Raw genomic sequence first — 21,490 nt, forward strand, 5'->3', positions numbered from 1 at the left:
GAGCCTGGAGCCTGTTTCCGATTCTGTGTCTCCCTCTCTCTCTGCCCCTCGCCCGTTCATGCTCTCTCTCTCTCTCCCAAAAATAAATAAACGTTGAAAAAAAAATTTTTTTTAAATAAAAAAAATAATAAAGTTACAATTTTTTTGCAAACTGCCCTTTCTTGATGAAAGTATACTCCATTTAGGAGATTAAAGGTCTTCCCAAACATTACCAAAGGGATTCAAAATTAGGATCTAATTAATTCTAATATCTAAGAGATGTTGTAATAAAAATAACAACGTAAGTCTGAAATCCTGATAGAAGGAGGAAGGGTGAGTGAGGGTCCTCATGGTACCTGCAACACCATCCAAGGCACAACCTTGTACAGCTAGGTCCAACTCTTTGGACAGGAGGGTCCCTCAAAAATATATGGGCAGCTTATCAACTCTCTTGGCTTGCTGGATTCATTCCTAATATTAAAGCATCAACTCCTGTGGTTCTAACTCTTCTCTCACCAATCATATGCTTTTATTTGGGTTCTCAAAGTCCAGAAGAACTTTGTGCAAATTATTGACTTTCCTGCTACATACATCTCCTATTATCAATTAATAAATTAATATAACACAAAGAGCCCAGGCTTAATATCTAGCCTGGGTTCAACTGCATAGTTATATGCTCTTTCAAATGTATAAACTGAGGATAACACTTTCTCCCCAACAGTACGTAAAAAAACAAAACAAAACAAAAAAAGTATGACAGCAGTGGGTATGTCGTGGCACTTAGAAAACAGTTGCAATGATCATTGTTGTTATAGCCTAAAACTACGTTTGGTTAATATAAATAGGTGATTCTCAGTTCTGGCTGAATGTAGATATTACCTGGGGAGTTTTGAACAGTTACCAATGCCTAGAACATACCCCAGACCAAATAAATCAGAATATTTAGAGAATGGGTACAGGTATTGGTGTTTTTTAAAAGTTCTTTAGAGATGCTAATACACTGACAAATACTCATATAAATAATTATTTTCTAAGCCTGGTAGCTATTAAATACATGGGCAAAATAAAAAGCCATAAAAGCTGAAGAACAGGACCCAGACTCACGATGACTTCACTAGTCTATGGATAACTCATGGGACCAGCAAGACCACCAATTATTGGCTGCATGCCCATATTTCCCTCAAAATGTTATATGCAGAGTAATTGGAGGTATAGTTTTTATTGCCACCGTTATTGCAAGATTACAATGTGTTCAACATATTTATTCTCTGTTAACTTTCCAGATTTGTTCAGTACTTTGTCTAGATTTGTTCAGTACTTTTAGATTTTCTCAGTACTTTGCTGTTCAAACTTTTCTTCATTGTGTTCTTTTTTTTTTTTTTTTTTCCACATCATTTTCCTACCAGTTTTCCTTGGATGATACTGACAGTTTATTCTTCGGGTTCATGTAATCCTCCAAAATCTTGACTCTCTCCTATTTGCCAACTTGCCTGTTTCATTCTGCCAGGGGAAATCTTTTTTCCTGCTCTGTTGTCAGCAGTCAGTATCCCTTAAATAGCATAATCTCTTCTGTTGTGCACCTGAGTGATGCAATCTGGCTCTTCTGGTAGGATTGTCAGAAGCTAAACTACCTCATTGTTTTCCACTCCATTTATTAATATCTGTAAGCATCAGCTTCCCTTCTCGTCCTAACCCTACTTCTAGAGAGAGAAGCTTATAAAGAAATTACAACTGAAAGATATTCCCAAACAGCATGACCATTTCATTCACCAACACTTTGTGGACTATCCTTTGCTTTTCTTTCATTTCTCTTGGGGGCAGGAGGAAGATGCCTGGGTTTGTAAGTGGTATAGCACCATCTTCCAACAGATGGAAAATCCCTAGACTCTCTTTGTAGATGGCTGGTATCTGTGCACAGACACAGAGTTAGCAGGTGCACATGAATGGAAGGACACGGAAAAATTTTTAAAGTTTTCAACTTCAGGGGTACCTGGGTGGCTCAGTCGGTTAAGGGGCCGACTCTTGGTTTCAGCTCAGGTCATGATCTCATGGTTCATGAGTTTGAGCCCCACATTGGTCTCTGTGCTGACAGTATGGAGCCTGCTTGGGATTCTCTCTCTCTCTCTTTCTCTCTTCCCCTCCCCCACTTGCACTGTGTCTCTGTCTCTTCCAAAATAAATTAACTTAAATTTTTTTTAATTTAAAAATAAAAATAAATAAAAATAATGTTTTAAACTTCAAACATTTTCCCCCTTGACATGTGCACTTGCTATTAATATACCAAAATTGTTCAGTCTCGGGTGCCATAATCACGGAAAGATGGGCAAATGAGGTACATTGGTTTCTTTTGGTGCTGTAACAAATTTTTACAAATGTAGTAGCTTAAAACAACATGAATTTATTGACTTATAGTTGTGGAGGTCACAAGTGTAAAGTCAATATGACTTTACAAGTTGACAAGGCTGCATTCCTTTTGAAGGCTTTGTGGGGGGATCCAATTCCTTGCCTTTTCTAGCTGCTAAAAGCTGTCCTCATTCCTTGGCTTATGGCCCCACATCTATTGCCTTTTTCCCCCCCGGCTTTCATTTCCACATCACCTTGTCTGCCTTCTGACCTTCTGCTTCCATCTTATAAGGACCCTGGTGATTATATTGGGCCCACCTGGATAAGGCAGAGTAATCCCCCCAGAGTCACCCCCCCCCCCCCCAAATGAAAATCCTTAAATTAATTGTGATGGCAAAATCCTTTTATTCTATGTATAGTAACATATTAACAGATTCTAGAAATTAGGATATGGACATTTTTATGGGGTCATTATTTAGCCTACTCCAAAGGAGTGGGGATCCAATGCTATGTTCTATGCATTCCACTGTTGCCTTTGTAGATATAGATTATGATCATTTAATTTGGCATGAGTATCTTTTTTTAAAAAAAAGCAATAAAGACTGATCTCAAGGCCTACTTATACCTAAATTGTTCTACTGAAGGTCAACATTAAAAAGTGTGTTGTTGAAGAAGCAACTTCTCCAAAGACAGTGTAGATGCAGCCTAAAGTATGACACTTGGTAGGTGAGAAAGCACTATACCCTAGCACTCAAACGTTTTTCTAAAAATCACTGCTCTGAAACTTGATATCATTCAATGGATTTCCTGAAGATTATTCTTACACTGAAATAACTTATTTCTATCTTGTGGTAAAACCATTATTTTAGCCACATTGCATGTCATACATTTGGAAGTTGTTCACTTGAAATTATTGACTAAAAACCTTGTCTGATGATTGAGAATTTATCCTGATATTGAGAAGGCTATAAAAGCAGCAATACACTTCAGGTTAGTCAATATAAACTTCGAAGACACCTATTTTTCAATGAAAAGAAGCAGTAATAAAAACCCTTATAAATATTACAGGAATACCTCAAAATCACATAGGAGCACTCCAGGTTTCATTTTAAGTTTCTGCTACTATGATAGCACTGTTATGCCAATTATTTGTGACATATGGCTTGCCCTTAGCAATGGATGCTGAGAATTTGTAGAGAATTTTTTGTTACTGCCTCTATAGCACTGCATTGCCTTCTAGAAAGTGATCAGGCTCAAATAGGGTGCAGACTTCTTGAGATACCAGGAAATGTTATCAGAAGACTTCTACCCAGAGACTTTCCAGGTATCTCATAGGCCAACTGTGTCACTAAACACAGGAGTTAGAGCCCACTAACTGTCTCGGTTATCTTCCTCAAGACTTGAATGAGGGCTCTTCAGACAAACTAACATGTGATCTTTGTGCTGCTTGGGCTGCATATGATAACCCATCTAATTCCAAGAGATAGTCTTTGCTGAGAATAGAAAAGGAAAGTCAATGCTACTGTGAACAAGGTCATAAGTGTCTTATTGTAAAAATTGCAGAGAGTGGATGGGCGGAGGTGAGGCCACCATTGTTAATGAGCAGTAACTGCCCCAGGGTATTTTGATAATGGTGGGACCATTAGAATTGTCCTTTTGAGAGTCAACTGTAAATGAGTACTTTTCTATCTTCATGCTTCATTTTAACTACCAAAGGGAGGGAAAAAAACAGTAATTATTTTCTAGCCACTGAAACAACAGAATAGTATGTGGCATTTCCGTGATATCCTAATCCAGAGAATCTCTTCAAATAGGTATCAGCCACCCTTCCTCTTGCTGGCTTAAGGATTATGTTTTCTAGATAGCATGGAATATCAAATGTATTCAGAGTATCAAGATTTTTAGTCTTTTGGTAGTCTTCTCTGTATTAGTCAGGGTTCTCCAGAGAAACCGAACCAATAGGAGAGAGATATGAAGAGACTTATTGGGGAATTGGTTCACATGACTCTGGAGGCTGAGAAGGCCTACAATCTGCCATCCACAAGGTGGAGAGCCAGGAAAGCCATGGTGTAAGTCCTGTTTGAGTCTGAAGGCCTGAGAACCAGAAAGGCCTATGGTGAAAATCTTAGTCCAAGGCCAGGAGAAAACCAAAGTTCCAGCTCAGGTAGTCAGGCAGGAGGTAAGAGGACATATTCTCCTCCTTCTGCAGTTCGGTTCCATCCAGGTTCTCAGTGGACAGGATGATGCCCACCATATTGTGGGGAGGGGAACATCTGCTTTACTGAGTCACCATTTCAACAGCTTATCTCATCTGGAAACACCCTCACAGACACTCCCAGAGATAATGTTTAATCTGTGCATCCACTGGCCCAGTCAGGTTGACACATAAAATTAACTACCATAGTCTCTCTTAAGCTCTTATAATTGAGCTCTTATTATTAACAAAGAATAATATTTTGGGGGGCCTTTTTTGCTACTCTAACCCAACTCAGCTACCTCAGACCCGAACAGTTCATCCCTCTTCGTGAGAAAAAAATCTTTTAGCTTCTCCCAATCATGATTATTTATTATGCACTATAGTTCTATTATACAAGGAATTAAAGCAGCCTAGAAAGTACATTTGAAACAAAGTGATAAATACATTTTAAAGGGGAGAGGAGTTGGAACAAAGACGAATATTAGATAAGAAAAACAAAGCTTAATGGCATGAGCACACATATATATATACTTTGCGTTCCTACTAGTTGCTAATGAAGAACCCACAGTTTTCACCCTAAACTCCCCAGCAGTCAAAACAAAGTCATGAAAAAAGAACACCTCCATGCCTTGCAAAACTCATGCAACAGAAAATTGTTTTTATTCAGAAGAAAAACAGCTTGCTATGGCCCTGATAACCATGGTAATCACCTATCCAGGGTGAGTCTCTGGAGGGTGACGTGTCAGGATTTCCCCACCTCTTTGGCCAAAACCGGCACATGGCTCCCCCCAAGTACAAGAGAACAAGAAATGCAATCCTGCCATTTGCATTTCAAGATGGGAAATTGGCAATGGCATCAATGGTGTCTAAACTATGGGTCTTCTAAAATCAAGAAGAGTAGTAGATTCTCAGTATTGCCCCTATTACAGATAGATAATGCTATTGAAAGGGCTGGAGTTTGTACTGTCTATCAATCGAGGTCAATGATATGATGTCAAGGGTTGTTAAATAAGAATAATCCTTTTAAGAAACAAACACTATCAAAAGAATATATTAGTGGAAGAATGAAGGGTAATATGAACAGTATTGACAGCCACATTCATTTCATATTAATGTGTGCGATGTGGTGTGTTTAGTGCTGTAAAAAATGATTTAGAGATAGCCAGAACTAGTTTCTAGCAATATTGCTTTGGTAAGGTACACACTGCCTAGGTCAGCACCACTCAGTTAGTCGGGCAGATAAGTACGCTATCAAAATTCAAAGAGGGTAACGTTTCTTAGGAAAAAGTCAGTTTTGCCAAGATTAGAAAACTCCCCATATCATGATTATACTTTTTTATTTGAAAAACTGACATTTATCTTGATGTGACATTTTCGTAATCCCTTAATGACTTTTAGTGGAAATACCAATGTGCAGAGAGAAAATCATCATGTGAATGCAATACTTTTATTTATAAAGTATACTATTATTAGATGACAAACTGCTGGCCCCAACCAGTCTACAGACTCTTACATGGATGATTGCTTAAAAAGCACCACTTTTGATGCTACTGGCTTTATTCTTATCTAGAAGCTTCTCAATCACCTGTGTCCTAGTGAGTACACAAAGGTAGCAGGTGAATGATCCATGACTATATTCGTTTCTTATTTTCCATTTATAGGAAATTCAAAGGAAGAACTAGGAGAAACTCACCCAGGCACTAAGTAGGAAAGTCAAGAATGGAGATTTTTCTAGCGTGCCAAATAAAAAGTATACCCAGATGACCCAAGGGTTCTATCTGCAATAAAAGTAGACCTGTTAGACGAATATTCACTGTGTCTTCATAACTTTTTTCTGACATTAAATACGAGGCATATCGAATGAATATTTTCATCCAATCAAAAAATGTTTAAAAAAAAAAAGCCTATGCCCTCAATTGATGACCAAACGTCTCCAAATCACGTATTATTCTTATTTTTTATTTTTTTAATTCACTTATTTATTTTTAAGAAAGAGAAAGAGAGAATGAGCAAGGGGAGGAGCAGAGAGGGAGAGAAAGAGAGTCCTAAGCAGGGTCTGCACTGCCAAGCGTAGAGCCCAATGTGGGGCTTGAACTCATGAACCACGAGATCATAACCTGAGCCGAAACCAAAAGTGAGATGCTTAACAGATTGAGCCACCCAGGAGCCCCTCCGAAATCACATTTTAAAAGAAAAGTCAGCCCAGTGAAAAGCTGAAAACTCAGGTGCCTTTTTGTTGCTTTTTCAGTGTTAGAAACGATATTTTAAACCTCAGTGTCCAGCTCTATATCTTGACATAAAACTTGCCCAGTCCTCTTTCAAGAGGTAGGCTTGGCTGCAATTACACTATCTAACAACCAAAGTGAAAAATTGGATTCCTGACTGACCGTGGCAGGTTAGCTCTTTATGCTCCGATGATATAAGAGACCAGCTAACAAGACCTCACCATGCATGGCTTTAAACGTTATTGATGGCCCTAAAGCAATTCTACCCTTTTTAAAATTCTTTTGTGAGCTCAGTCTTGTTATCACCATAGGAGTGACTTACACACGGTGGGGCTCAGGATTCAGAGAGAGTTTCCTGTCATTTGTCTTACCTTCGTGACATTACAATTTCACTAAATATTCCTCTGGTCTCCACATTAGCAGAAGAGGGCAAAAAAAGTGTCTGATTGGTGTGTTCAGTGCTGTCATTGAATACTCTCTTCATTCTTTATACCTTTTCACATGAAATCACTCTAGTTTACATATCTTAGGCACTTTCTAGGACCTCTGATAACATATGTTGCCTTTCCTGAGATCTTTGCAATCCATTTCTTCAATTGCAGTTATAAAAGTCTGTTCTTTGTTGTGAATGGACATGTTTTCCATATATTGATGATTCTCAACCACTGCTGTGAAATACAGAAATCCAAACTCTGCTCTGAGGAATTCCAATTCAGGATGGCTCGGTAATGGAGTCTAAGAATATCCGATTTTAAAATTTCCAGAGGGTATTCTCATTTGCATTCAGAATTTATCAGAGTTGTGGGGAGAACCGACTTGGAAATTTTATTTCCTAGGCTTCTGCATTCATTTCTATACAAATACCGAGAAACAACACCCAAATAGTCCTTTGCTGACCTGCCCCCAAGGAAGGCGATGCCCTTGATTTGGGAGATTTAGAAACTGTTGCTTATCTCCAAGTCATTTGCAACTATTTCTCCTCAGTGGACACCATTTCCAGGAATCCAAAATCAGATCACAGTTTAATAAACTACCTCTACCCAGAAAGCTTGCCCTTTCTGCTCACCTTCTTTCTCCCTCCCCTTCTAGGCAAAAACAATACACACAGAATGTCTCCAACTGTCAAGATCCCAAGTAGGTAACTGGGGGTCAGAATTAAGAGGTGGTGTGGCATTTGTACAGGAATGGTCCCCATCCTTCTGTCTACAAACAAATCCTCTTTTCCCCTCCTCACACTGTGGGGTAAGATGGGAGAGCAGTAGAGAGAGAGGCTTCAGAGATATGCATATGTATAAATCCTCATTTAAATACATCTACATACCAGTATTGCAATTCAACATTTAATGAGTTCTACTCTGAGGCATTACGGTAAGTATTAAAGCTAAGGAGATCAATAAAATATCTATCTAAGCATGGTGTTACTCAGAAACCTAGGCAATAAAGAAAGTAAAACACTGCATTATTAAGAACAATTCCAAATATTAACTTTGGTGAGCATAAACTATTTTTAAATTTGATCGTTAGACCTGCCACTTCAATGAAGATCGAACATAGTCTAATGAAAGAATATTGGATGGAGGTTAATGGCCTGGGTCCGCATCAGCCCACATCAGCCACTGATCTGTCTCAGGTTTCTGATCTGCTGAATCCATGGGTTTCCAAAGCCTCTTCCTGTTCTATGTCCTCAAGCTATTGCAATTGCCCTACTCATGATCTATTTCTTATTATAATTCTGTTTCTGATTCTTTCCCCGTATTTCTCTTTTGCAGATTCTGTTCATGGGCATGATGACTGAGTACTATCACTACTTTTTCACAACCCTGGTAAGCACATCTGGTAGAAACGTATTCCATGCTATAGGAAACATTTCCAGTTATTTCAAAGTCATCCCCACCAGTGTCAGAGGCAGGATATTGTCATGGAGATTTGTATTACTTTCCTAAGAAACCTATAAATCCAGAAATGCTGAACAGCAGGGTTTTTTTTTTCTTTTTTAAACTAGCATCTATGTATATGCATCTGGAAAGGGATTAAAATGATACTTCCATTAAATAGAAACTGTCAAAGTGCATATGCATAAAGAAGAATCATCTACATTTTCTATATACATTAGAAGGCACACTAAAGTATATCTTGGCTTTTTTGATCTATGTGATTTACCTGCCCAAGTCCAGTAGATAGCTGGCTTAGCCAGGGGTCACCTGTCAGGTGTTTTGAAGACCATTAAGAAAAGGAGCATCAGAGATGCTTTGCACAGAGAATATTCTTCACCATAAAAAAAAAAAAAATGGCACTGAGCCTAAGAAATTAAGAAACAACACTCTAAATTTTGAGAGTATCAGATCAAGGGAGAATGACTTAGGGCATTGAACACATGTGAATGATGTGATAGCTCTCATTCAACTTCAAAAATCTGTGCCCCCCCCCCACTACACCCCTCCCAACACACACACACACACACACACACACACACACACACACACACATTCCACTTTCTTACATGAAAAGAAAACGTAAAACCAACCTTCTTTACTACTCTGTTAAGGTGTATCCACTGAAATCCACCCAGATTCTGGGAAATGTATTAAGTACCATTTTACCAAATAAAACTTGCAAGGGAGGCTGATGAGTAAGGGAAATATAAGAATTTGGAACAAGGACCAGCTGTCCTTGAATAAATACTACTGATAGAAACAGTTCATTCTATTCCTCACTCAAGTATCTCTGAGAGCATGAAGAGGTACAGAGGACATCATGAGACCAATGTTCTGGGGCAAGTGCCAAAATCATCACTGCTCCAGAGCTTGGGACAAGGGAGTGGGATGCAGGGCAGAAGATCTTGAACTAAAGTTTCCATGATCTTCCCTCCCTCATGGACATCCTAATCAGGTCTTCTGTCAGAACAGTCAAGGGAAACCTTGAGACCTGGAAAGCATCTTAGGTCACAAGTACAACCATCTCCCCATCACCATGAATACCTGGGTTCTACTCAAGGTGGCATGGCCACCTGCCACAGAAATTTCTATCTTCCCTGGCTGTGCACCCTCCTAAGGCTAGTTTTGTTGAAATTTGAGAAAGAATATGAACAAAGAAAAAGGCTGGTCTTCACAGAGACCTTTCAGGAACAAACAACTTACTCTCATAGTCTTGCTTTTTTCATCCTTCCCTGACAAGCAGGTGTTGCAAATCGGACCCTAGACTTTCCGTATTCTATATTGCATAGAAACCTCAACTTTTAAGCCCACCTAATTTTGCACCTGTGTAATGTATCCACTTTAGCACACTGCGTTACGTACTATGGAGTCTGTGAAGGATTCCATATGCATTCTGGAATTTTCTGTCTGACCTCTTGTAGTTTGAGTAACTTTTCTTCCATTCACTGGGTGGAAATCTTTCTAGGTCTTCTTCTTTAAATTTGCTTCTTTAAGCATTTTCCTTTGGTTTTATCTGCCTTCTTCCATGCTTTGCTTTTATATATTCTTACCCTTCTTGCCCATGAGTATTAATAAAACTTAAAAGGAGAAAGAGAGTTACATAGTACAAAGGGAAAAATATATATATAACACTTTAGAAGGCAGTACTCTTTTTCTGATACTGAGCCAGGAGCACAGAGCTGCCCTCTTAAAATTCTACAGTCTAATCCAACATTATCTTGGTAAAGGGTGGCAGTGTAGAGAAGAATTCTTCAAAAGAACAAATCTGGATGCATCTTCTGCAAATACAAATCATGAGGTATTTCTGAAGCTACTTCTTTCTCCTTAGAACTGCGGTCATCACTGATAATATACTATCTTGCATTGCACTTCCATAAAGCATTTACACCGTTAGGAAATTTCCATGGAAGTTTTTCTCTTTTTTTTTCCTGTTAAATGTTATTTTGGAAGTCTGGTTTATTCTTCAATGTGAGGCATTTTTAATGGCATTTTAGAGTCAAACCTTTCTTCATAAGAAAAAAGTTGCAATTATCGCATAGGTCTGTTTTAAATATGAATCAACATAAACCCCTGGTTTACACTCAGCCTCCTCTGTCATGGAAGACACGAGTGGATTAAATGTTTTTTTCTGGAAATGCTGTCTGACAGGGAACTAGTTCTACTGTTGTGATACCCAGGTTCACACAACTCTATGCTCCAATTTATTCTCTGAAGAGAACGCTTCGCTTCCTATTCAGAGCTTGTGTCCGGTGAACATTCTTCATGCACTCAATGTATGGGACGTGGGTGATTTTCAATGAGCCAGGAAATGATAATTTTTCCTCCTGGAAATGATCTTCCTGTCAAGTGCATATGCAAGTTCCAAATTCCACCACCTTTATAAGATCTGAGGCAGCCAGATGTGATGGAGAAGGGAGGAACTGACAAGCGGGTCATTCTTGAACCAATCACATCACCACTCAGATTTTCAGTGTTCTCGTGTATAAAATAAAAGCATCAGAACAAGTGGACACAAAGATACCTGCCAGCACCCCAAACACTATACCCCGGACAGAATTCTCCAACTTCTCAGAATACCCAAGGGCATACTAATTATTGACAGCCAAATTCCTCTTCTTGATTTGACCAAACTCTAACAGTGTTGCAAAAGAATAGATGCAAATGAAAACTGTCCACTGCCTTAGAGCTTCTCAGGCAGCACACAAAGGAAGAACCATAGGAAATGTTCTTTCATGAAGTGGCATGAGGATGTTTGCCATTTTAATCTTTTGCTTCTGCGATCGTTATTCTCTTTTGCATAGAGAGCATTGAAAATGTTAACCCTTTCTACTTTTATCATTTTTAATACTGCGCAGGACTTATTTGCTTTAGATCTGGAACTCTATAGGTACAGTGGTGTAAACATGACCGGGTTTCGGCTGCTTAATATTGACAACCCTCGCGTGTCCTCCATCATTGAGAAGTGGTCCATGGAGAGACTGCAGGCCCCCCCCAGGCCAGAGACTGGCCTTTTGGATGGCATGATGACAGTAAGTAGTCTTAAAATAGAATCACTTGAGGTGATGTTTGAATTCCTCAGGGGTTGGGTTAAGAATCTCGCATGCCTTCCCTAGTGTGAGTAAACGTATCACAACCTGTGCCTTGACTTGAGTGAAAGAAGAAGGAGTAAACTTTTCAGGTATTTTCAATGCCTCGGCATGGCTATGCTCAAAAACTGCTATTTTCAGCCTTCTGGCTGTACACGCCTCAGATCAAGTTAATAAGAGTAGCCACCGTTGTCAGCCAGATGGATCCAAGGCAGAAACCAAAGCGAGGGTAAGTGGAGAGAGTTTTACCCCTGGGAATGTGGCCTTGGGGAGAAGGGAGAGAGAGAAGAGGAACAAGCTGCCTACAAAAATTAGACAGAACCTCATTTCTGCCTTCCTCGTTTCTGCCACATCTCAGCAAGCGGCGGCACACATGGAAAAGTGCAAGATTTACATACAGTTGGCGTGTTCACGTTCTTCCTGCCTGGATATGTACAGGAACACCTTTGCAGACATTGACAGTGATTCACACCAGCCATATGTTGCTCTTGAAGCAGTTGCCAGACCCACCCCCTGACAAAGGAGAGGTACTCGGCTGAACAGATAAATTGCAAACTGCCTCATCAGAGAGCTTCTCGCTAACATCATTTGTCTTCTGTTGTCAAAGGCACCTACCCTAGTTTTATTTCTCTAATGAAGCTCCCTGTGTGATGAAGAAAATAGCAGGAGATTAAAAAAAAAAAAAAGCTTTCTATGTAGGAACAGTGTCATCTAAAGGGAAAGACACTGGGAATACAGGCAGGTAATAGCATTTGAAATTGGCCTAGTATTTCATTTCTCTCTTGCCATCATCGGGAGAAGCACTCTTGCTTTAAAGATGCAATTTACTGATAACTGAAAGGTATCATCTTGCAGAGAAATGAACTTGGGATTTCTTTTTTCATGAGAAACAAGTGAGTAGAAAAAATAAATGAATGAATGAAGTGGTTCTGGATGATTCCACGTTCAAGCTCCCTGTCTGTTTTTCAAACCTGGAATAACTCTTAAAATACACAAAGTGATCTGAGAGATAATGATGGGAAGCATTTTGGTACAAATGAGCCTTGGGCAATTTAAAATGTTGCTTTGAATAAGAACAAGGAGAGAATATCTGAGGAAATACTAGGCTTTCTGAAAGGGGAGGAGCAAGCCAGAGAGAGAGAAAGAGTCAGAGACAGAGAGAGACAGAGAGCTATGCTAATACACTGGTTTTTCTCGTTTTCCTCTTGGATTTGTAGTTCCAGTGAGTTCAAATATGGCTCAAAACCCTCTGACTATACTCCCTGCCCCCAATGAGACTTCTATCATAGGATAAGATCTCAAATAATTGTTACCTCTGCTTGGTATATACCACTAAAAAAAGTTACAGTTTGGAGCTATGTTAACACAGATTGTGGATTCATGCCAAACAGTAAATATTCATCACAAGGATGGCTTAATTTATTTAAAAAAAAAAAAAAAGCATCTGTTGTATTCAATTATACTGAGCTGACAGAACAGTTTGTACATATTGACTGAGATGAGGAAAATCATTAATAAGGAGGAAAGAGCCTCACAACTCACACTGACTCAGGCCAGGCACGGGGTACTGCTATTTCCCCAGCACAGCTCTTGGTGACCTGGGCAAATGACAGTCCCGTGGGCAAGAGGCATGACAAAGCCAAGTTCCAATGGATGGAAGAGGTCCTGTTTTGCCTAAAGTTTATGACTGTCATCTCCTCTAAGAAAGAGATCTCTAGGCTCTGTTATTGCTTATTATTATTATTATACACTATAAAAAAGAAAATAGGGGTTTATCAGAACAGAAGAGAAGGGCTCACCAGGGCACTAAAAGTGGGGAGTGTATAGCTATATCAGATCATGTCTAGACTAGTCAAAAATGTGGTAGAACACAGCACCCACTAGAAGTTGGATCCCATGGTCGTGCAGAATTGTTTGCCCCCAATTTTACTGAGATATAATTGTACACATTGTAGAATGTGTACAGCCTAACAGGTTGACTTACATATATTGTAAAACGATTATTGCAGTAAGTTCAGTTAGTATCCGTCATCTCATGTAGATACCATAGAAAGAAAAAAAAATAGGTATAGTTTTGAAATTTATCCCATGAAGCATGATACTGACCTTTATTAACCCAAAGAGTCCATTTACCAGTTCACTGTTTCCTTTTTGCTTCTAGTAAAGGGGACCCGTTTGGGGATGTAGAAACTGAGTCACAGCAAATTTAAAGAGCAGCTTTAAAGGCACTCAGTGGACTAATCTGAGTCAAGAGAGCACACCCCATGTCTCCAAGCTGGGGCCCAGATCTAACAAATCTTTGTTCTCGTGTCGCCTCTGTACTCAGACTCTTTTCTTCTCGACCTTACTGATGAAACGTCCCCTGGTTTCAGTTCCACAGGGTCTGTAGTCCTCAGATCTCATGTTTTATTCCTTCGTGTATCTGTATCATTTGTGGCTCTCACTGCCTAAAACCCTCCCTGATTCCGGTTTGCCACTTCATCAGAGAAGCCTGCTATGAACCCCCTATCTAAATAATCTAAATAGTAGCCCCCTGCTGTCATTCTCTCTCCCATAGCCTGTTTCCCCTTGCTCTGTAGCCCTGTGACTTAATACACTATACTTTGATTTGTTTGTTCTATGCTTTCCCTTACATGACTATAAGCTCCATGAGGACAGAGACTTTGTCGTTTTGTGATCTGCCTCATCCCCAGCACTGGGAAAGGCATGGCACAAAGCAGGCCTTCAATAACTATGTATTTAATAAAGGAACTAATGCTAAATAAATAAGAATTGAGCATCTGCTAAGACCAAGATGTTAAATGAAAAATATTCATATAGTCCCGAAATAATTCTGTAAGAGTCCAAAGAGAGTTCCTATAAATAAGAAATAGGCCTGAGTAGTGCAGATAGAGATTATTCTAAACTATTAATATTATTTTAAAAATTAACCTAGACTAACCACTGTTAATATTTAAGTTACACCATTACTCTAATAGAATTGCATTCTCTGAAATTGTATGCATTATACCACCACTCTCCGATGTGAATTTCCCTGTTGCCCTATATAGTTATATTTTTGTGTGCACTACATACATATACAGATGTCTTATAAATATATAATGTAGAAAAATTTTAAATATGTTTAAAAATACTCATGTGTTTTTACTTCCCACCTATTTGTCTAATGTCCTCTTTAATGTTTTTTTGAAATTTATTTCTTTTGAGAGAGCAAGAGTGGGGAAGGGGCAGGGAAAGCGGAGGGAGAGAGAATCCCAAGCAGACTCTGTGCTGTCACAACAGAGTCTGACGCGGGGCTCGAACTCACAAACTGTGAAATCATTAACTGAGCTAAAATCAAAAGTCAGAGACTTAACCAACTGAGCCACCCAGGTGCCCCTTTAATATGTTTAACTATTAAAAACTTCTTAGAATGTCATACACTAAAATATCATCAAATAATATTATGATATATATCAAAACACATCCAAACATGAAAAGCATGTCCAAGATGAAAAATATTGACTCCAGACTTAAGAGCCATAGATGTAATTAAAGGGAAAAAATGTTGACTTTAAAAATATGGTTAAAATTAAGTTAAGAAAACTGTTACTGAGTCAGTAGAGTCCAAAAATAGTGAAACTCGTTATTTAAAACATCTTGAGATTAAAAAAAGAAGGTGTTTTATCAACCGAAGTGTTAATTAACTCAATAGAGGTTGGAGTGATTTTTATGAAATGTACTTCATTTCTTTTCACTACATTTAAATTTCCCTTAACATTTGGGCTGATTTAATCTATTGGCTTTTAGATAGACTGGGATAATGGAGCGGTTCATTTTAGGATAGATTCCTCTCTGACTGTGAACCAAAACTATATATGATTCAACACTACATAGGAATCATAGAAACAACACAATGCCAGTCTATCATTGGCCTTCCTGGTCCTTTAAATGCATTCACAATATCAAGTTAGGTCAGTAGTTTTATGTCACATGTGAGTATTTCCTAGCATGACCCAAAAGGGAGGCACTTTTGAGTGTCCACCTAAATGTTCACTCCAGTGATGAAAGACAATGGGCTGTGGGATTCCAGATAAGCAAAGCCTACGTTAAGTACTGACTATGTCCCCTGAATAACTGAACAACCTGACTAGGTTATTTAGCCTCTAGGAGCCTGCTAGCTCATCTGTAAATCTGTAAAATAATACTGTGCAGTGCTCTATAGATTAAATTAGATAATGTCTACAAAGCCTCCAGGACATAGAATTGAATTTACTTGATGGTACCTGCTGTGAAGCCAGTGTGTACTCAATCAAAGAACAAAAGGCATTCTGAAATGCAGAGGCAGAATCCTTTTTGTTTACAAGAGACAAATTTCTTGGCTTGCACATGGAGCCCAGGATGGCTCCTTCCCTGGTACCTGTGTGACCTTCTGCGACCAGTGGAATCACCTGGGTATGTTTTCCAACTCCACATATGGTCCTCTTTTTCCAACTCCTCCCTGTCTCTCTCAAAAGCTAAAAATGCTTCTCCATATTACAATATGTCAACCTCTGTGCCGGGTCTCACTGGACCTGCTGGAGTTGCTGCCTTAATTACCAAATTTCTAGATTGTGAGTACGTGATTATATCTTTACTACCTCTACAGCCCATTTCCAAACCCTGGTTTGCTTGCGGCTCGCTCTTTGCAGCATCATTCCCAACTCAGGATGTTCACTGCCTCTCCCACTACTTTGGCTCCTCAACAGCATCCACCCCCACAAGGGAAACTAGCTAATTCGTACTAAGAAGACAAATTCTGCTAGCTGTATGCTGTGGGTGAGATACTTTAATAGGACCCAAGTAAGAGAGTAAATTTAGGAAATGAAGGGAAAGGGTGTTATTTGGGAGAACTTCTCTTTTAGAAGAGAAGATATTTGATATTCACTAACCATACCAGGTTAGTGAATATTTCTAAATTTGCAGAGAAGATGGGAAATCCATACTTTCTGCCCATTCGCTCCACAAGGACTAAGTCTTCCTTCAGCACCCCGATCTTGTCCAGCTTTTCCCAACAGTGTTATATACCAGGAAGAGAGCAAAATGCAAGGACTCTGTAAAGCCACATCCTGTCACTAATCCTCATTCCTAAGGTGTAGCATCTCACTGGATTGTGTTGGGGTCCCCAGGACCATATTCAGGTTTGATGATTTGGTAGAAGGACTCACAGAAATCAGCAGACCTGTTAGACCCATAGTTTCAGTTTATTGCAGCAAAAGGATATAGATTAAAACCATCAGAGGAAAAAGTTACAAAGGGCACACAGTCCAGGAGAAACTATGCAGAAACTACGAGTGTTCCCCTCCCAGAAAAGTTGTGTTGACAGTATTTCATTCTCTACAGCAATGATGTGGGACATGTGTGAAGTGTTACTAACCTGGGAACCTCACCCAAGCCTTGGTGTGAGGGTTTTTTATCGGGAGTCAGTCACGTAGGCACAGAGCAGCCCCATATCTGACCTTAGTTACTTAGTCTTAGTCTTAGTTACTCAGCAGTTCCTGAGGGCAAACTGAACTAGCTCGGCCCGGGGCCCCAGATGAACAAAAATAGGCATTCGTCATAAATCACACTGTTGGCTGACACTGTTTAGCAATGCCCAAGACCCCAAAGATACAAAATCACTATGATCAGCCAAGGTTTGGCGTGTTTTTTTCCCAGTAACCAAAGGTCAGTCTTTTCTTTGAATACTAGAGTGTGAGCACCCCAGACCTGCTGAGTTAACCCATGCTGTTAAGTTAACCCAATGCATGCTGTTGTGATAACTAAAACATTGTGTGAGACTGCTTTTCATATGCTTGTTTCGTGATCCATGTTGCAGTTAAAAGATTTTCTTAGGGGCACTGAGTAATGGGGTTTCGTTTAGGCTTCCGATATAAATAAAATGTGCACAGAAACGCATTTGGAAAAACAAACTCTGAAACATAGGCCAATTTTTTTTTTTTTAATTTACTTAAAATGACTTGAGGGTTGCTGCTCTGTCACTGGCCTCCAGCACAGAACTAAAGAGGAAAGGAAATTCAGGGATAGTTTATTAGTGCTATAAAATAGGTAGAGGACATGTCTCTTCCATCTGAGAAAACACTGCACTTCAAGAGGAAGCATGGTTTTAGAATAAATGGTTTTCTTCTTCGAATTTGAAAAGCACAGATCAGGCCCATGGTTGTGAACCATGTTATTTCCCAGCCCAGTGCAGAGGCAGCCTTGACAAAGAAAGTCAGAATCCTTTCTAAGCCCAGCTTATGAAAACGTTAGATCATTGGAACGTTACTCCTCACACTTCTGTACCAAATCATTCCATTTGTCAACTAGTGATTACACATACAAATTTATGAAAAGCATATCCCACTGCTAAAAAGGTCCAGGTCCTCATAGCATAGCAGTTAAGCGGTTTTTCAGAGCATGAGCTCTGAAATCTAAGTTTACATCTTGAGGTGAAATTCTCGCTTGCCTAATAAGTTAGGGAGCTATCAAAGTTATTTCCTAAAGTTACTTCTCCAAGTCTACATTTCCCTGTCTGTATAATGGGGACTTTGCCTATTTCAAAGGTATCATTTCAACAATTTAAGGACACGGCATGTGGAAAATGCTTATAGTGCCTGGTGTGTAGTAAGTTGTCAGTGAATATTCACCATAATTGAGCTATTATTGTACTTATTAAATCATCAGACAAAAACTTGCTTTAGAAGCAGTTAGTTCGGTTTCGTGGCTGTGAAGACAAACCTGAGCACCAACCTCCTTTTGAATCTTGGTTTTTCCCTCCACTAGGTTGGGGATGCTGTTTAACCTGGTTACTTCTTTAACCGCAAAAGAGTAACAGTTGTGGTGAGGATTTCGTGTCAAGGTAGCACCTGACTTATAATAAGAACTTGACAAAAGTCAGCTATTGTTACTGATTGAGTTTCAAAAGTCTCATTCTACCAATAGATTACTCTCCTTCAATTCCACCAAATTGATAAAGGAGAATGGTGAAGAACATGGATGCTTGATGAAACAATTTATCTTAGAAGGACATCTTAAAGCCTTGGTGTTATACAGGTCTCACAAAAATGTATCTCATTTTAAGGCAAGAGATACCATGACTTCCTTCTGCAAACATTTATTAAGGACCTTTTATATGCCAGTAACTCTGCTAGCCACTACAGAATAAAGTCGAGGAGTGCTGGGTGGCTCAGTAGGTTAAGCAACAGACTCGTGATCTAACCGTTCATGAGATGAAGCCTGACATTGGGCTCTGTGATAACAGTGAGGAGCCTGCTTGGGATTCTCTCTCTCTCTGCCCCCCCCCCACCTGTATGCACACGTGCACACACACTCTCTCTCAACATAAATAAGCATTAAATATATTATATATAAATATTAAATTAAATTTATATATATGTATATATAGGGAGGTGAGAGAGAGAAAGAGAATGAAGTTGAACCATTTCTGCATTTGCAAAACCCACATTCTTATTGAGAAACAGATGTCACTATAAATACATATGGAAAATGCCATGATAGCAATTGCACAGGAAACAGATTTAAAGTGGGGATACTCTCTGGCCTCATAGATGGATAAAGTGCAAGATGTAGTAACCCTTACCCTCTCTTTCCACCTCCATTAAGACATGCTCAGTAACTGCATAATACATGTTGAATCAACAGATTTCTGAAAAAAAAAATACATGATAATCTTTGATCTATGACCTGAATTCTAGGTTTAACTCTACCAATTGTTGGCTATATGTATGTTTCTACACAAGTCAATATCCTGTCTAAAGGTCAGTTTTCCTACATCAGTAGTTTTATCTATCTGTTCCGTTGATTTGGGGAGCTTGATGAGAATTTCAAATAAATTTGTGATGAAAACCCTCAACTAAAATGTGAAGGTATTATATGATTTTATCCTTAAGAAAACATGACAATATTTTTATAAAAATTCTAGCAGTTTTGTGTGAAATTTTGCAAGTGAGAGAAATATCATGAGGAAGGGAAGAATGAGATGCCCAACCCCCAAAAGCAATAACTACTTACACTTTCTATCAAAAAAAGCAAATGCTGTTAAAAGGTGTATTCTGAGCTAGTTACACAGGTCTGTTTTTCAGAAGGTCTCTTACAACCTGCTGTTTGATTTGATTCCATATCTCAGACCTTCTTGGCTCTAGTAAATGGAAGCAAAGAGCACAAGTATCTCTATTTGGAAATTACCTATTAGTTTTGCTTGAATCTGTTTCTTTCTACCAAATAGAAACAAGCAAATAAACATATAAATGGGTGTAAGTCCTAAAAAACAAAATCTCATATTAAAATGTTGAGGCTTCATAACTTCTAACTCAATGTAGTTGATCTTAACACCATGCTTAACACGGAAGATGCTCCAAATATTTGTTCCCCGAATCAAGACTTACGTGGCTGACATCGGTGAGGTGGGCTTTTTATTTTTTGTATTTTTGTTTTATTTTTTTTTAAGAACTCAAAACAAAGCAGAGCTATGACTCCAGTTTACTGTGGAGTAGGAGGTATTATGTTAGAGAAAAATAGCTACTGGAGAGTGAAGACTATTCAGCTGGAGAATGAATGGTTGTTGAGATCAGACAAATACGAGATAAAGGAAGCAGGCAGAATGCTTTTGCAGGTAAAGGAAGGTAAACAAAGGTGGAACTGAAGATGTGATGTGTGTTTTCCTTCACAGACTGAAGCGGCTCTGATGTATGATGCCGTGTACATGGTGGCCATTGCCTCCCACCGGGCTTCCCAGCTGACCGTCAGCTCCTTACAGTGTCATCGACACAAGCCATGGCGCCTTGGACCCAGATTTATGAACCTAATTAAAGAGGCAAGTGCTACTCATTCACAGTCCAGTTCTTCCCTACGCAGAGTGCTGTTTGACTTGTTGATTTAGAGTGGTCTTCCCACATGGCTTTGGTGGTATGATATCTATAAAGGAGGAGAAACCATCATCAGCCAATCTGCTGGGATTTCACTGGTAAATGTTTATCTAGAAGGACTACCAGAACTTTTCTAGCATGATGTTGAGAAGTTCAGAGAAGCTACCAGACCGTAATACTCACTCTCCTTCATCTCCGCTACGCTCATCTCATTTGCTGCTGGCTCTCCTCCACATATGTGATTAGGAGCTCATAGGTGCTTATTCCAGGCCGCATTGAGTCAAAGAATGGGTTTGCCCATCACTGAGAGATACCAGGGATAGTTCCCACCTGGTATCCCATAATTCCAGTGGTTTCCTAAATTCATAATTCATCCCATAATTCCAGTGGTTTCCTAAATATCAAGTTGTGCATGACTGAACAGAGGGATCTGTTTGTCCTAATGAAATAGCAATTATTTTGCCATTTGTCAGCACACCAGAAAAGTCCAGTCCTATTCAAAACTGACCAAGTGCACTAAAAGATTTTCCAGGACTTCTCTGAGTTCTTCATGATTGCCCTGAGATCCTGGACTACCCCCACCCCCCCCCACCACCACCACCACACACACTTTCCTTTTCTCTGGTGCAATTTGACTTCTCCTCAGCAGACCCTGTTCTAAGATTCTGAGATTTCTCTCATAGATATGTGTCCTTGGATTAGCTTTGACATCAACATATACCTCAGGGTGTGTCTGGACTTGACAAGATGAAATAAGGTCTGAGTACACACCCTCCTCTGTGATGCTGCTCTAATGTTTTCTCTATGGGATGCAGAAATTTACCTCTCAAGTGAAGAGCAT

The 21,490-nt window shown here is 39.3% G+C and overlaps 1 protein-coding gene across 6 annotated transcripts in view; it reads left to right on the forward strand.

The window, feature by feature from the left end:
• Positions 1-21,490, forward strand: part of GRIK1 (glutamate ionotropic receptor kainate type subunit 1) — a 379,538-nt gene that overhangs the window by 262,766 nt on the left and 95,282 nt on the right. For all 6 annotated transcript variants that reach the window (XM_040484086.1, XM_040484081.1, XM_040484082.1 and 3 more), the window contains exons 5-7: positions 8,514-8,567; positions 11,534-11,707; positions 20,454-20,597. In XM_040484086.1, coding sequence (XP_040340020.1) covers positions 8,514-8,567; positions 11,534-11,707; positions 20,454-20,597 — 372 coding nt within the window. The remainder of the gene's footprint in view (positions 1-8,513; positions 8,568-11,533; positions 11,708-20,453; positions 20,598-21,490) is intronic.

Source organism: Herpailurus yagouaroundi, unplaced genomic scaffold (assembly GCF_014898765.1).
Source record: "Herpailurus yagouaroundi ecotype Mexico unplaced genomic scaffold, PumYag 162, whole genome shotgun sequence".
NCBI classification, from domain to species: domain Eukaryota; kingdom Metazoa; phylum Chordata; class Mammalia; order Carnivora; family Felidae; genus Herpailurus; species Herpailurus yagouaroundi.